The 17,726-nt window shown below is 35.9% G+C and overlaps 1 protein-coding gene across 1 annotated transcript in view; it reads left to right on the top strand.

Annotated features, from left to right (window-relative positions):
- The window catches only part of LOC150088267 (centrosomal P4.1-associated protein-like), a 452,284-nt gene that overhangs the window by 229,783 nt on the left and 204,775 nt on the right, over positions 1-17,726 (top strand). The window contains exon 7 of the mRNA XM_090370091.1: positions 12,724-12,827. Coding sequence (XP_090226217.1) covers positions 12,724-12,827 — 104 coding nt within the window. The remainder of the gene's footprint in view (positions 1-12,723; positions 12,828-17,726) is intronic.

Genomic DNA, 17,726 nt, shown 5'->3' with positions numbered 1-17,726 from the left:
TTCTTTTTGTTGTGCTTGTGCGTTTGACTGCTCGTAGTTTGAGACGTAGCGTTGCTATTACTGGGTTATGGTCTGATGATATGTCAGCTCCAGGGTAAGTTTTTGCCTTGAGGACACTTGATTTATATCTGATGTTAATTAAGATGTAGTCAATTTGATTCCTGACGATATTGTTGTCAGAGTCTTGTGGTGAGGTCCAGGTGTATAGTCGTCGAGGTGGTAGTTTAAACCAAGTGTTGGCAATGCTAAATTTTTCTTCGTGGCAGAACTGGACGAGTCTGTTGCCTCGTTCATTCCGTGTCCCCAAGCCATGTTCTCCGACAATGTTTTGTAGCTTTCCTTGACCGATTTTGGCATTAAAGTCACCGAGGATGACCGTAATGTCGTGCTTCTTCAGCAACTTTAAAGTGTTGCTTAGCTTGTCGTAGAATAATTCAATTTCTTGATCGTCTTTGTCCGCTGTTGGTGCGTAGACCTGGAGCACATTCAGGTTGATCTTGTTGCCTGCTAACTGTAGTAGTGCAATTCGTTCCGATATTGGGGTGAAACTGGTGACTTTGTTGGCCAGTTGTTTGTGGACAACGAAAGCGACGCCGTAAGTCTGCTTGGTGTTCTCTTCTCCTCCGGAACAGAAGACGTGGTGGTCGTTTGATATAAACTTCTTTGTTCCAGGCCATTTGGTTTCACTTAGCCCAAGTATGTTGATGTTAATGCGTTCCATTTCTTGTAAAGCATTGGCTAGTTTTCCTGGTTGTAGTAGGCTTGTAACGTTCCATGTAGCTAGTTTCAGAAAATTCTTCGACGCAAGCTCGGAGATTCTTAGCACCCCTGTCCCATTCAAGGGACGCCGAAACTCGGGGCCGTGGTTTATTTTGCTTGCTATCATTGAAGTTTTCAAGGGAAGGATAATCCAAGTAGTTTCCCGTTTCTTTCTTGGATCACAATTTAGTTGAAAAGGTCGTGTGTGGACCTTTTGAAACGGGTTTCGTCTGACGTCTCCACTGAAACCTTTCCGCCATGGGAGGCCCTTCTGGGAGCATATAGCTCCCGATGGTATAGCTTTCAGTTTCTTCAACGTACGCAAACTCTCTCGCCACGTTAAGGCACCGTTTCTCGAGAGAACATCTTAAGATAAACATGTGATTCAGAATCTGTCAATAGATGAAGCCACTTTATGCCCTCAGTCGTCGACTCGTCCATGCAGTCACAAAAACTACTGGTGGAATGATGAATGTAATAGAGCAAAAAAAGAAAAGAATAAAGCTTGGAATATTTTCCGCAACCATCCCACTACTATTAACCTTATAAGAAACTTAATACTAAATCGTGACAAATAAGAAGGAAACCAAAAAAGATTCCTGGATACAGTTTGTTTCCACTATCACAAAAAACAACACCGATACTAAATTAATATGGAACAAAATCAAACATCTGAACGGCAAATATCCATTGTCATCCCCTATATTGATATGTAATGGACAGGAATTGTCTTCCCCAAAGGCATAGCAAATGTTTTCGCTGAAGCTTTTGCCAAAATTTCAGCAGCAAATTCATATGATGCTCCATTCCAACAAAAAAGAGGCAGCAGAAAGGCAGAAGTTAAATTTCAACACCGGTCGCTCTCGTCTATATAACCATCCTTTTACAATATCCAAATTAAAGGAATCTCTTAACAGAGCACCAGAGGCGGATTAAGGTCGGTTGAGATCCCGGGCGCAGAAGAAAATATTGGGCCCCTTAAAAAAAAGAGAGAGAGAGAGAGACAAGGAAAATAAAAATACACGTTAACCAATTTTTTAAATAAATAAAAAATATTATGTATTATTAATGTTTTATATTTCCAATAAAATTTGAATATAATATATGTATAATATAATTAATAATAGCATAATAATAATCACAAAGTTTTGAACTAATAGTTGAACATATGTAAAAGTATAATTAATGATAGTATACGTATAATAAGAGTAACAATCAGAAATTTGAACAAAAAAATCATAGAATTTTACTTGAAATTAAAATTACAAATGTGAAAATATTTAAATAAATTTTTTTCTTGTTTTTCGTTTTGCAAACATGTAACTATCTCATCACAATCAATAATTTTAAGTAAATCGCTCTCTATATATAAAATAGCCATATTATTTAGTCTTTCCTCTGAAATTGAATTTCTTAGATAATTTTTTACTCTTTTTAGACAAGAAAATGAGTGTTTCCCGATGCATTGGCATGGTTAACAAAATTTTCGAAATAATTTCCATATTTGGAAAAGTTGCTTTCATATCTAATGCTTTTTTGTATATATTATTAATTGATCACTTGTCTTCTTCAATCTAAAAAGATTAAAAACTGTTCCAACTCATCTTTAAAATTACTTGAATCAAGGTCATCTTTATACATTTCTTTTAAATTATTAACACATTTTTTCTTTTGTTCTACACACAATGTAAACAGGAAAAAAACTCTAAAATTACTTATAACATTTTCATAGATTTTTCCGCGTCTGTTCAGTTCTGCTATTAAATGATCACATATTACGTAGAGTACATTATGTAAAAAAAAATTCCTTTCGATTTTCTGTACGTGTTCACTTGCAATCATCTTCAAATGTTTTATCTGTTAGTTCTTTAACTTCTGATTCGATTTCATTGAAATTATGTCTTATGTTTTCATTAATAAAAATTTCTAGACTTTTTAATAATGACGCACCTATAACAATTGTGCAGTCAGATTGTAAAGATTTAGTTGTTGCATTGATTCTTTGCAAAATTTTATTCCATAGGACTGTCGTTGCAGCAGTTTCATAATCATTCATTTCTTTAAGTAATGATTTTGCTTCAATAACAACAATTTTTTTTTCTTTTGTGGAATTGCATATTTCATCTAATGCCTCTTTTATATTTTTGCAGCCACATTTTAACACTAAAACTGCATCAACCCTGGCAGACCACCTTGTATCTGACAATTTCTTTAATGTATAAGAACCTTTATCCAATTTATTGCGTAACATGTTCCATTGAAACTTTGATGCAGAGAAAAAAACAAACTAATTTTGCAGGAATAAAAGGAAGCATTACTAAAACTCTCTGCAGCAACATAACCAACTAAATTGTGAATGACTGGAGCACAGAATAAACGTTGCTAATGGAGCATGTTGTCTTATTCTTGTTTGCAGACCATTGTACTTGCCTGACATATTTGCTGTATTGTCGTACGATTGTCCACAGCAATATTTTATATCTACTGGCAAATTTTGCAAGCTAGATAAAACAGTCTCTTCTAGATACTCCGCATCATGTCTTTCTATAGGGAAGAACTTTAAAAATCTTTCTTTAACATCCCCATTTGCTGATAAATAGCGCACTACAAAAGTAAGTTGATCCACATGCACAACATCGGGTGTAGAATCTAAAATAATACTATATTTTGCACATTTTATTTCCTCCACAATGTGTGCCATAAGATAATCAGCAATTATTTGCAAAAGTTCATCACACGTCTGAAGCGATAAGCAATTTACATGTCCACTACCTTGATTTCCATAGTTTTGTAAGTGCAACTTTAAAAAATTGTCATATTCGCTCAAATACTCGAAACTAGTCAAATAATTGCCTTTTCTCGAAGATGTTGCACTCTCATTATGGCCTCCAAAAGCAATGCCCAAACTTGCGAGGAATTTTATTGTGGATACAATTCTTCGCAGAATCTCTCTCCAGTAATTTTCTTTTTGCAATGTAATTTGCAGATTTTGAACATCAATGCGATTTAACGTAGAGGAGCGCTTGTACAATGTACACATTGAAGCAACGTGCTCTTTTGACATTTTATGCTGGGACAAAGTTATTCCAATATTTTTCCAATTTTGGAACCCTGTAGTCAACTTAGACTTTGAGCCCGAAATCATTTTGCATGGGTAACAATAAATTGATTTAGATGTTTCGGAAAAAAATTAGCCACATCCTTTCTTCTTTTTCACTATTCAAAATTTTTCTGTAAAAATGGTCTTTACACAAGCCTCTGTAGTAAATGCGATCACTGTGTTTATAGACCGATATAAGTGCAGTTATATCGTCTGTATTTTTGGTTTATTTGAAATTAGAAATCAACCATTTTATTAACGTATCAACTCTGTGGTACTACACTGAAAGTGGTAGAGAATGAAAAGGACCTGGGGGTAATTGTGCAGGCAGATATGAAGTTCTCTGAGCATTGCAGACTGGCTGCAAGAGTAGCTCATGGTTTCTTATCAATGATATACAGGAATTTTTCTAGCAGCGATAAGGAGGTGATTATTCCCTTCTATAAGGCAATAGTCAGGCCACACCTTGAGTATTGTATACAGGTCTGGAGGCCTCATTTCAAGAAGGATGTAGAGCTGCTGGAACGAGTACAGAGAAGGGCAACAAGATTAGTGAATGAAACAAAGGGTTGCTGTTACGAAGAAAGGCTGAAGTTTTGCAAATTACAGTGTCTGGAGACTAGGCACCGGTGAGGTGATCTGATAAAGCCTTGAATGGTTTGAGCATGCTCAATGCTGATAGGATTCTGCCTCTTGCTCAGAATAATCACCTGAGAGGTCATAAATTCAAATTGAGGAAAGACAGATTTAGGATAGATGTGCGGAAATTTGCTTTTAGCCAGCAGGTAGTTAGTTGGTGGAACAGACTTCCATCCCTTGTTGTGGAAGTTGATAGCCTAAATAAATTTAAGGCTCAGCTGGACATGTATTTTGAACGAACGGAGGGGTGAAGCGGAAGTTTTTTTTTTTTTTTTTTGGCTAATGTTGCATCAACTTGTTTTCTTGCATTATATACCTCTGCTAATGCTAATATCCAATCACTGCAACCTAGCTACCAAGTGCTAGACTACAAATCAGTCATAAAAAATGTGTGTGAAGAGCAAGTTGTGGTCTTCAAGCATGCGATCAAATAGGCAAGAGGAGGTGATCTTGACTAGGACGCGTATTGGGCACACACATCTAATCTATATTTATCTACTCATGGGGGAAGATCTGCCTGTTTGTGCATATTGTTAGTGACTGACAATATGTACACAATTTTCACATCACTTTCACATCTTCAAGAACCTTTAACATTACCTCATTTAATTGGAGACGATGCAAATCTATCCGATTTCTTTGTTTTCTTGAAGCAGACACGATTATTTAATAGAATTTAACTGATAATTGTATTACAGAATAGAATCAGGCACATATGGTCTTAGTAGCCCTTGTGCCATTAAACAACGTACCAACCAACTAATATTTGAATCGGTTTGCGATTGTGCGATAATAGACTCCAAATTACATGCAGGAGTAGAATATTTTGCTTGTCATTGGCCATTCTCATTAAGTGTAGAAGTCCTTCTTGGTCCTCAAGTTTTCGTGTTTCTTTGCAATTACGCCGAGTTGGTTGAGCATGGCGAGCTTTAGATCTTCGTTCATCTCGTTTGGATGATTGTAAAAGTTTCGAAAGGGGATTCCTTCTTTCAGCTATGCAGTTCAATACTGCATGCTTTATCAGGGTTACCATCGTTGTTGTCTTGACATATTTAATCCCAGGGGCTCACATCTGGTGAGTATGGGGGCTTAGCACACCCAGGTTCCTGAGCTGGATATCATCATTCTTCTCTTTCTTGGCAATTCTCCTCTGCTTCTGACTCCCTCCCTCCCTCTCTCTCTCTCTCTCTCTCTCTCTCTCTCTCACCTCTCACAGGGTGACTCACAAATTTTTTTATTTCACTGATGCAGCAAAAGCCTCAGGCTTCCTTGCACCATATGGCTAATGATAATAATAATAATAACATCATCTTACCTATTTTAATTGTTTCGCGAATGTCCAAGTCCAATTCATACAATTTATGCTATTATAGTATGAACTCTTCATTGTCGTAGATCTTTACATATTTCATCTCTGACAGTATCTCTGTTTTCTCATTGCAAAATGGAATGTGCAGTGTTACCTTCTCACGTTTGTACTCTTTGAGATCCTGAGCCATGTCATAGTTTCAATAGTGCATTATGCATGGATACTGTTTCTTTCTTCAGATATTGTTAGTGCTGCAAACAGTAACATGATCCAAGTGGTGTGGTCCCTTCTCATATTTGTCAACTCTCTATCCATATGTCACACCAGTACTTTGGACGGTTCTCTTCATTCATCTCTTCGTTGGACTTCCTCACTCTCTGTTGCTCAATCGGCCAAACAATGGGAATATAAACTACCACTGCAGAGCTCTCTGACATGGACTGACGTAGCAAGTACCAGGTGGCTTCTTGACTCATGATCTCGACACTGATGAGCATGTCGATTAGGCTATTGGCCTAACCTCTTGCAAACATTTATTTGGTATAGTGAACGGGGTAATACTGTAACATTGTGCGACGGAGTGACAGGAATGGTATTTGGTGTTTGGTCCGGCACATGTGGGTTTTCGATAGACTGAAGTTGTGACCTGTGAACCCTCTCTATCTTTAACCGCACTTTTAAAGATGGAAGGGCCTGGTCCCTTTTGGTTTCAACACTGATTAAATTACTCCATAGAAATATTATTCAGGAACTATTAGTAAAAGTCTGACTATATTTGTGAAACTAGAAATGATGTCAGATTTTTACTCAAGAATTAAAGTACTGTTGGAGCATTATTTTTTTTTTTAAAGCTACCTGTCGTGTGCTGCACCACCTCTGCTGGGTTAATTGAATTGATTGAAAGTGTTGATTCTTTCAGATTTCGAATTTTTTTATTTAAAAAATAAAAATGTCATATAATAATTTAATGAATCTATTTCAAACTTTAAACAGAACTTCCAAAATTTAAAAACTTTTATCAGAAATAAAAAAAAGTTAGTTGTGCACATCACAAATGTAGAGTGATCATTTTTGTTACAGTAGAAGTCCGATTCCGGTTAGGTCAGCTTTAAAAATGAATAGAACTTTTAAAGAGGGATCTGTATAATTAACATTGCAGATGAAACTAGATACAAATATAAAATTTTGGGGAAGCAACAGATAGATCTCTTTCAACAAAAGTTGCCCTCCAAGGTAGCCAAGATAAAGGTAGAGAGTCTGATAAAGTTCAAGGTGGGATTGGATGGTTACTTTCCAGCTATATGTATATTGTGATCAATTCAGTGTAATGATGCAGTGTTATTTCTTCTTTGTGACTACATTTAGCTAGCATTCTGTATTGATCCTTCCTGATGTAGTGAGGAATGAAATCATATTTCCTCCTTTCTGGTGCCAATCATTCCTATTGGCACCAGAAAGGAGGAAATATGCTTCCTATTTGGATATAAGGCACAGTGATCCTAGCATCTTTGCTTTCTTGTCAACTTATTTGTTTGCTTTCATTTTCATATTTTATGCTTTTTGTTATTGATTTTTAATTTTGTCTTATACTGCTTACATTTTGTTTATAAATTCAATTACATGTGATCCCCGCTTAGGGTGACCATACATCCGGGTTTCTGAGGACATGTCCTCTTTTTTAAGGTGTCGTCAGACATCCTCGCGGGTTTTTAAAATTTGTCCTCGTTTGTCCCTTGTTAGTTGTTGGCGCATCAGCTTCTATGGCCATAATGCACCTCCCAAAGTTTTTGCATTTTACTGTGATCCAAGCCCGAGGCAGGAATCGAACCCGCAACCTTTGGATTGCCAGGCAGGCACTTTACCTACCTGGCTAGCCTGGTCGGCTCCTCGTTTGTCCTAGTTTTTCTATTTACAACTCGACATTCACATTTACATTCACTTTAAATTTTTTACACCCTCTGTATTCATTTAAGCATCACTTATAAGAATGTGAGTGATACCCAAACAAATTATGGTACATACAGTACAGGTAATTTTCTGTTATATCCATCGTGACTGCTGCGCTATTGTCAGGTTTTCATTAAATATCACAGACCGCATGTGCTGTCATATCTACGTCGATGGAGAGCATTATAGCTTACGCGGCCGGCAATAGATAGCGCAGAAGTTACGGTGGCTATAATAGAAAAGTGCCACAGTACGCACTATCGCAGCAAAAACATCGATAATATCAAAGTATCGTTTTATGTTTTTGTCGCTGGCAAGTAGTTGCTACTGTTTTTCAAAAGAAAGCAATGTATGGTATGCCGTATTGCTGCAAAAATATGGGAAAAAGGAAGTACATAGTAACTATGTACTTCCTTTGCTTCAAGAACTATGTACTTCCTTTGCTTCAATGAAATGCTTCAAGAACATCCTTCATTCAAGAAATGTAAAACTAAACATGATGTAATCTGTATCATTTGCAATAGTGTTATTTCTGTTTTAAATAAAGGAAAACTTGATTTGAAAGAACATCTGAACATTGAAAAACATAAGCGTGACACCAGATGTACATCAGCTTCAACAAATGTTTTGGAAAAATTTATTGTACCTAACAAGGATGTTAAACTCATCAGAGCTTCTGAAAACATGGCAGCATATCATACAGTAATGCATCATCAATCATACTGCTCGCTGGATTGTTGGATTCCTCTAATGAAAAGAATGTTTTCTGATTCACATATTTGTCAAAAAATGTTGTATGGCAGGACTAAGGCTGAGGCAATCATAAATAATATTTCTGGACTACATACAGTTCATCTTGTAATGAATGATTTAAACAACATACCATATATAAGCATTTCAACAGATGCTAGCAATCATGGTTCACTGAAAATATTCCCAATTTTAATTCAGTACTTTGACTATCAAAATGGTGGAACTAAATGTAAATTATTAGATATAATTAATCAACCCAATGAGCAATCACACACAATTGCAAATATGATATGTGATGTTTTAACCAAAAAGAACATTATAGCTAAATGTATCCCTTTTTCTGGTGATAACTGTAATACTAACTTCAGTGGTGTCAAAAGAGCTGGAAGAAATAATGTGTATTTTAAACTAAAAGAAAAACTTAATGATAAATTAATTGGAATTGGTTGCAAGCACATGTTTTAAATAATACTGTGCATTATAGTTTTGATGGGTTACCAATCAATATAGAAATGCTGGTTAGGGTAATCTACAATCATTTCTCTATTTATACTGAGAGAGCTGAATCACTAAAGGACTTTTGAAATTTTGTAGAGACAGAGTATAAGCAACCTTTATACTATACCAAAATGTGAGGTTATCTCTCTTTCCAGCCATAAATTGCATTTTAGAACTTTATGAAGGGTTTAAATCCTATTTTTTGTCGCTGGAAGATTCACCAGCAATATTGCAAAGATTTTTTGAAGATGATATGAATGAGGCATACCTTTCATTTGCTCATTCATTCATGTCAGTCTTTCAAGAAAATATAAAACGTATTGAAAGAGACTGTATTTCAATAATTGAAGTGTGGAAAATCCTTAAGACTGTTTTACATTAGCTCAAGGAGAGGAAAACCAATAAATTTCTTCCGTTAAAAGTGTGCTGAATACTAAAAATTGCAACAGAAAAGGGTAAGGAAAATGAGGTCACACAGTTTAGAGTTCAAATTGAGAATTTGTATGGCTGTATTTTAAAATATATTGAATCATGGTTGAAACCATTAGATGAGTTTCAAATCTTAGAATGAATCGATTTGGCAGAAATTCCTTCTTGGGACAAAGTTTATTCCTGCTTAGAATATCTTTGTGAGAAGGGTGTCACAGTCGATGATGTAAAACTGTTTGATGAGTGGCATAATTTAAGGTTATTCTTGGAAACACAACAAGAAAATGAGAAATGGAATGCATTAACTGCAAATGAGAAATGCGTGATGTTTTTTAAACAATGTAAAACTTCTGAATTAACTTCAGAGTTACTAAAAATTGTACAATTCATCTTTTGTGTATTTGGCCACAATGCAAATGTTGAACCTGTATTTTCATTGACAAATAGTCAGTGGACAAAGGAAAGAAACCAATTAAAAATTGAAGCTGTTAAAGGAATATTATTTACTATATATAATATGCAAATGACATGTGAAGAATTTTACAACCACATAATTAATGAACCAAAAGTTTGAGCAGAAATTTTATCTTCAAGTAAATATTAATTTCAATGAATTATTAAATAGTTTTTTTTAAAAACTATTTAATTTTTATGTCAACAAGATGTATTTTATTTTGCCACTATTTTCTGTTTTTTATATTTTGCAATAAAAAAAATTTATAGTCCTATTTTTGTATTCTTCCCAAAATTAATTTCTTCCTCTGCTATCCTAGTTTTCATAAAAAATATATAGTCACCCTATCCATTCTTCAAGGCTGTTTTATGAAATTAACTGTTCAGTTAATAAAAAATGCTTCAGTTTCATAAAAAATGGAAAAAATAAGAAATTGATGGACAACTGCATAAGGAATGTGTTTTTTTGTCAAACTTTTGAATTAAGTTCTGAATTATTAAAAATTATAGTATTTATTCCTTCTATATTCGGTCTTCATTGATGAACATTCAATGATTAAAAGGGAAGAAACCTGTTACAGTTTGAAGTAAATAAAGACTTATTGTTTACTGCACATAATATGAAAAAGAAATGCCAAGAATTTTAAGATCAAATAACTAAACAGCCGAAAATCTTAGAAAATATTAATTTTTTAAAAGTATTAAGTATATTTTTAAAATGTCTGTTTTATTTTATCGGAAGAAATTTCTATTTTATCAATAAATCATATAGCATTCATAACTTTTTGTTAATAAAAAAGTTTAAAATGTCCTAGTTTTGTCCTCGTTTCTCTAAAAAAAATATGGTCACCCTACCCGCGCTTAACACTGATAATTTGTTCTGGAAAAACAGAGCACTAAGTGAATCCGCGCTAAGCGAACGCCGCATTCCCATAAGATAACATATGTATTTGTAAGTTGCGGTTGGTGCCATAGATATTTCCTAATCAATAATAAACGGTAGTGAAAACATGCACAGATGTCAGTCAAAATATTTAATATTGAAATATTTGTACATATAAAATATTCTGCATTACCTATGTATATAATTATGTGGTAACTACTTATGTATCAAAATTAAATAAAATTTAAGGCTCAGCTGGACAGGTATTTCGAATGAACGGAGGGGTGAAGTGGAAGGTTTTTTTTTTTTTTTTTTTGTCTGATACTGCATAAGCTTGCTTTCTTGCATCATATGCCTCTACTAATGCTAAACTTAAAATTCATTCCAATTAATCATGAATTTAATATCTAAATTGATTTAATTTATCTGATGAATTTAATCATGAAAAATGTGTCATTTGGGGTTGTATTTTGACCCTCTTCCTAAAACCCCTAAACTAAAAGGGGTTTTAATTTAAAACCCCTTGTAGTTTAGCACCCAGCATTACCACCCAACAATAAAGTCAGCCGATTCTTTGCTGCTTTGAAACCTGGCATGTTTTTTTCTTCTTTGAATATGAAACTTCTTTTATGCATTCATTTTCAAAAAAAGTCCTGCTTCATCTATGTTAAAAACTTGTTGAGAATTATAACACATAATACCCATCTTTAATAATTTTAACAAGTTCTTTTTTGATCGTTTTGGCTCCTTGATCTGCACTTGTTCTCCCTGGATTTTAAATCTATTCAACCAGCCCTTACTAGTTTTAAATGGTTCCATATTTCTTTTTTTTTTTTTTTTTTTTTTTTAGGTGAGTTTTATTCAGATTATCATATAGGCTAATCATTTTCTCTCTTTTTATAATATTTAACTTAACTGAATTCTGCATTGGATATTATCTTCAATAAAATTAAAGTGTCTCCATTTCTATCCTAATAGCCGGCCTATCCTAGTTGCTTGCAGTGGAACAGCTGTCTTTCCCGCTACTAAAATTAATTCTTTATTTTTTCATAATTGGAATTATAGTTAAACTTGCCAGTCCTAAATTATGTGGCACATTCGCTTGTCGTTGACAGGGAATCGATTCACTTCAAAACGTCTAATTTAATTTTCAAATTCAGTCTTTTTCTTACATTTATAGTCTTCGTACTGTGTCCAGACATTGTTGCTTTTTCATTCTTATCCGCCAATAATAATTCGAAAGTGTAACTGCATTGGTTGCATTAATTATGATACAATGTTTGAGTAAACTGTCTGTTACGCGCGGTGACTAGACTTCGGATAAATCCCTATAACACAAATATTACAAGCAATATGCTTGATAATTTTTTTTAAAATGTTGATCTCAGAACTACATAACAAGCCACCCTACTGCAATTAAATTAGCGTGTGAGAAAATTTTACTGAGCGTGGGAAAATTTCTGAAGTCGGCGTGGGAAATGTTTTAATGCTGTTTTGCTATTCATTTTCAAGCTATTGACTCCACCAAATGAAACGATTTCATTAAATATGGCAAAAATGCAATCTGTAAAAGAGCGTTCACTGAGCATGGGAAAATTTCTCAAGTTAGCGTTGGAAACGTTTTAATGCTGTTTTGCTATTCATTTTCAAGCTATTGACTCCATCAAATGAAACGATTTTGTTAAATATGCCAAAAATGCAATCTGTAAAAGAGCATTATAGTGATTTGTGACAATATTATAGTCAGATATGGGTTATAATATAAGAACAGCATTATAGCGAATCAGCGTAAAGTGAACCGCATTATAACGTGGGCCTGCTGTACTCATCTTCATAGTATTATTTTAAAGATTGCACTTTAATTTTAAATTCACTCACTGCTTTCAGTCCACAGTAATCTGTCTCATTTATATTCGTCATATTTATCCTTATTTGTTTACTGGACTTTCATAGGCACTTGAACAGCTACATAAAGAAAAACAGGAATTTCAAAAATTTCAAGCAGATGAAGCAAAGAGAATTGAAAACGAATTGTCTGAAGGAAGGAAACAACTAAGGTAAGCTTTCTTTGAATGACCTTTCACTTGATAGTACAATAATACAATTCCCTATTCAAATTTTAAATTTGGAACATCCATATAATGCAGAGTCGTACCAAAAGTGCTGAAAGTTCATTATATAATTATTATTACAGTCCATTCCGGTTATTTGGGACACATCGGGACTAGTTTATTTTGGCCCGATTAAGCGGCTGACCCAGTTATCCGAAATTTCACGTAAATAGTTAAAAATACAATGTACCCCTCCTTCCTTTACAATTGGTTCATTGAACAATCAAATCACGTTACGACGAACTGAACATAGTAAAGTACCGTTCACTATACGATGTGCAATAAGCGCCGGTCCTTGTGATCACGTTTGTGAATTGAATTTTAATTCTAATTAGCAAAAATAGGAGGAATATTATCCACAGGCTATAAAAGCAAAGATATATTAAGCCCAAATTTATCCTTTATTATCTTACCAATTGAAAAATCAAATGATACGTGAAAATCGGAAGAATATACGTGATAATCGGAATAATTAATACATACTGTAATATGTGCATATGAACTAGTTGACATTTCTGTTCACTGACATTTGTAGGAGGGGGTTAAAATTTAAAACAATAAAAAGATAAGTAATCAATAACAAAGAACACGGCACACACAAATTGCAAGTAACACAATACCTGCAAGTGACAATGGAGTAACGAGTTACAAAACTTTAAAAATAGGAATGAAGAGAAGATCTGAAAATTAATTTTTTTATATGATTGAAGATTTCATGGAAGTGTAAACACATTTCACCCTAATGAACCACAGGATTCCAGCTGTTGGTATTATCGCAAATTCAGTAAGATCGAGTTTACTGTCCGTTTATGATATTTTTCACCAACAGAAAAGCCCAATAAACAGGTGACTGCTAATTGTTTTATGGCTGTGACCTCCAGAATTTCGACCAAATCACGTGGTACCGTCGGAGACAATCATAAGGTAATCTCCAGTGCTGCGGTCTCCTGCCCCGATTAAACGGCATGCCGTCCCAATTAAGCTAAGTAAACCCTGGCTATTTTCTCAATTGGTTTCTGTTTTTTATGATTTGCTCCAAATAAACGCCTGCCCCAATAAACCGGTGCCCCCAATAACCAGAATCCACTGTATTATGATACAGGAGAAAATTTCATGAAATGTATAATTATGTAATATAGAGAATCATTAGTCAGGATTAGCAGATTAGGAAAAAATATGTTGTGACAAGCTAGTCCAGATGAGGGCCCTGGCTTAACTTCAGTATAACACAACTTATTTCTTGAAACTCCATATAACATATTATAGTATCCCTACATGCTATAGGCGCCTCCATAGCCAGGTGGGAAGGAGCAGCAGTGCGTAGCACACGCTTCTTGATTAGACCGGGGTTCGAGCCCGTCACCACCAAATACGAAGGATGCGGAAAGGTCAGGGAATGACCACCGCATATACCGGAGCAATATGGCCTTAGTTGCTAATGCTCCTAAAAACCAAAACAACAACAACTACATGCTATAACCTGTATTTACAACATGGAGATTCAGGTGATCAAGAACTTATATAGCATCATCTGCCACTGAATACTAATTTCGGATCACTTGTCCATCCCTTCCAATAGTTTTGGCACCGAACCACGTGGTACCGTCAGAGACAATCGTAGGGTAATCTCCAGTGCTGCGGTCTCCTGTAATATCCATCCTATCCATCCCTTCCAATAGTTTTGGAAGGGATTGATAGGACTACCCACTTCCACAACAACAACAACAGATGGAAGTTTGTGCCAATAATCACCTGCTAGTTGAAGGGAAACCAGCATGTCTATTCTGCATCCATCCTTCCTTAATTTCAATTTATGACCCCCCCCCCCCCGTGTAGTTTGAACAAGAGGAAGGCCTCACTCAGACCATATCCCAAGTGCCTAGTTCCCAGATATTGGAATCTTCAGAATTGAGGCTTTTCTTGATAAGAGCATCCTTTTGTTTCCCCCTCACCAATTTTGTCACCCTTCTCTACAACTATTCCAGCAAATCTACATTCTTCCTAAAATGAGGCCCAGACTTAGCATTAGTAGAGGAAAATGATGATAGCAACCAAGCTTATACACCATCTGTGGGAAAAAAAGGGAAAAAAAAAAATAAATAAATAAAACCTTCCCAATTCAGCCATCCTTTTGCTCCAAACGTTTTTCCACTTCTTCCTTGAATTTATTTAAGCTATCAACTTTCACAACTACAGATGGAAGTTTGTTCCGGCAATCAACTACCCGCTGGCTAAAGTCAAATTTCCGCACATCTATTCGACATCTGTATTTTCTCAATTTCAGTTTATACCCCCCCCCCTCAGGTTTATAATCTGAGCAAGAGGAAGAATCTCATCAGTAATTACAAACTTGTTAGTTTGACTTCTGTTCAAGGGAAAATAATGGAGTCACTGTTTAAAGAAACATTACAGGATCATCTAGACAAGACTGCAAGACTGCAGTAATAATTCATCCACAGCATGGATTTGTTAAGGGGAATTCTTGTCTGACCAATTGAGCCTGTTCAATCCATTCAAGGCCTTATACATCTCAATCAGATCACCACACAGGTGCCTCCTTTGTGAATTGGTAGTACATTTGCACACCTCCAGTCCATGGGGGACCTCCCCTGAGTCCAAGCAAGCTCTCATAATTATGGCTAAGGGTTTGCTTACTTCCTTTACTGCCTCCTTTAATATAACTGGATAGATCCCATCCACCCCACATGCCTTTCCTATGTCTAACTTCAATTTCTCCTCCACTTCGTTCTCAGTTATTACAAAATCGTTTTACTCCCTGTTAGAGTTTGATAAACATCAGGCCTTCTCCTCCTTGAATAATTCCTCATGTGTGAATGTAGTAGTGGTAGTGGTGGCATGTGATGCAAGAAAGCAAATGTATGAGCTTATGCAGCATCAGCCAAAAAAAAAAAAAAAAAAAAATCACACCATTCCCTCCAAATGCCTGTCCAGTTCCTCCTTAAATTTATTCAACCTATCAACTTCCACAACGACAGATGGAAATTTGTTCCAGCAATTAACCACCCGCTGGCTAAAGGCAAATTTCAGCACATCTAATCTACATCTGTCTTTTCTTAATTTGAATTTATGCCCCCTTAGGTTCGTAATCTGAACAAGTGGAAGGATCCCATCAGAATTCAGCGTGCTGAACCCATTCAAGGCCTTATACACCTCAATCAGATCACCGCACAGGTGCCTAGTCTCCAGCCACTGCAATTTGCAGAACTTAAGCATCTCTTGATAAGAGGATCCCTTCATTCCCCTCACCAATCTTGTTGCCCTTCTCTGTACACGCTCAAGTAAATCTACATCCTTCCTAAAATGAGGCCTCCAGACCTGTACGCAGTACTCAAGGCATGGCCTGACCATTGCCTTATACAGAGGGATAATCACCTCCTTTTCCCTGCTAGCAAAATTCCTATATATCATTGACAAAACCCCATGACCTGCCCTGGCAACCTGTCTGCATTGCTCAGAAAACTTCATATCTGCCTGCACAATTACTCCCAGGTCTTTTTCATTTTCTACCACCTTAAGTGTAGTACCACACAGTTGGTACGTTTCTCTGGGGTTACTTCTACCCATATGCAGTACTTTGCATTTGTCAAGGTTAAACTTCAGTTGCCACTTCTTGGCCCATCTGCCCAAATTATCTAGATCCTGTTGCAGTAGCACACTGCCATTACTGTCATTAACAACCCTGCCAACCTTTGTATCATCTGCAAACTTCGAAATACTCATTTAGTTTGGATCTGAGAATGATCATCTACAGTGAAACCATTAATATCAAATACGCCAATCTGAATCATCCCCTTCCTTTTAGAGTTTATATAAGTAAAGAAGTCTTTTTTTTTTTTTTTTTTTTTTTATGAGAACCCCAAACACGAGAGGTATTAGAACCTATAATACTTAGTACCGTGCTTGGGTCGGAGGTTGAGAAGACGAAAGAAGATATTTGTTGATATTGGACTTGAACTTCTGTAGATTATAATTTTCAGGAAATACGTATGAAGGAAGGTTGTTCCAGAAAACGGCAGTTGAATGAATAAATGAGGAAGATGAAAAGTTGGTTCTGTGGGTTTGAAGTTGGACAGTAAATGGATGTTGGCTGGTGGCGGCACGTGTTCGGACTGTTTTGAAAGAGAGTGCGGGAATTATAGAAGCCAATTCAGAAGAACAGTGCCCATGGAAGTGTCTGTAAAAGAGGCATGCAGCAGAAACAGTGCATCTATGAGAAAGCGAGTGGAGAGACTCTGTTAGAGATGAATCATTAATTAACCTAACTGCCCTCTTTGAATGGAATCAAGAAGCCTGAGAGAGGTTTTGGGGGCACCACCCCAGATGTGGGAACAATATTCCATGGCAGGGTGGATTTGCGATTTATACAGAGTGAGCAGCTGTTTGGAAGAAAAGTAACGCTGAAAGAGAAAGAGAAAACCAAGTTTCTTAGATGCAGAGGAAACAATATTTGTAATGTGCTTGTGCAAAGAGAGATTAGAAGTCAGGGTAATCCCCAAAAGAGATATATCATTTTGCCTAGAAACTGGAGTGTCACTAAAGATAAGCATAGGAGCAGAAGAATCCTGTTTGCGAGATATAAGACAAGACCGAGTTTTAGAAGGGTTGAAATCAACTAAGTTGTCTTTGCCCCACTGGAGAATTATCTGAAGATCGGCATTTAAGGAATTGGCAGCAGATATTCGAGAACTTGAAGCTGATTGAGCAGGACAAGGTTTCTCAAAATGGAAAGTTGAATGCAATGTGCTATCATCGACAAAACTATGGATAGGATTTCCGGTCAATGGAAGAAGGTCATTGATATACAAGAGGAAAAGAGTGGGGGAA

The sequence above is a fragment of the Mastigoproctus giganteus genome, chromosome 3 (genome assembly GCF_048544385.1).
Source record: "Mastigoproctus giganteus isolate SK-2022 chromosome 3, ASM4854438v1, whole genome shotgun sequence".
Taxonomy (NCBI): Eukaryota; Metazoa; Arthropoda; class Arachnida; order Uropygi; family Thelyphonidae; genus Mastigoproctus; species Mastigoproctus giganteus.
The sequence above is the reverse complement of the archived record's forward strand: the minus strand, read 5'-3'. Positions and strand labels throughout refer to the sequence as shown.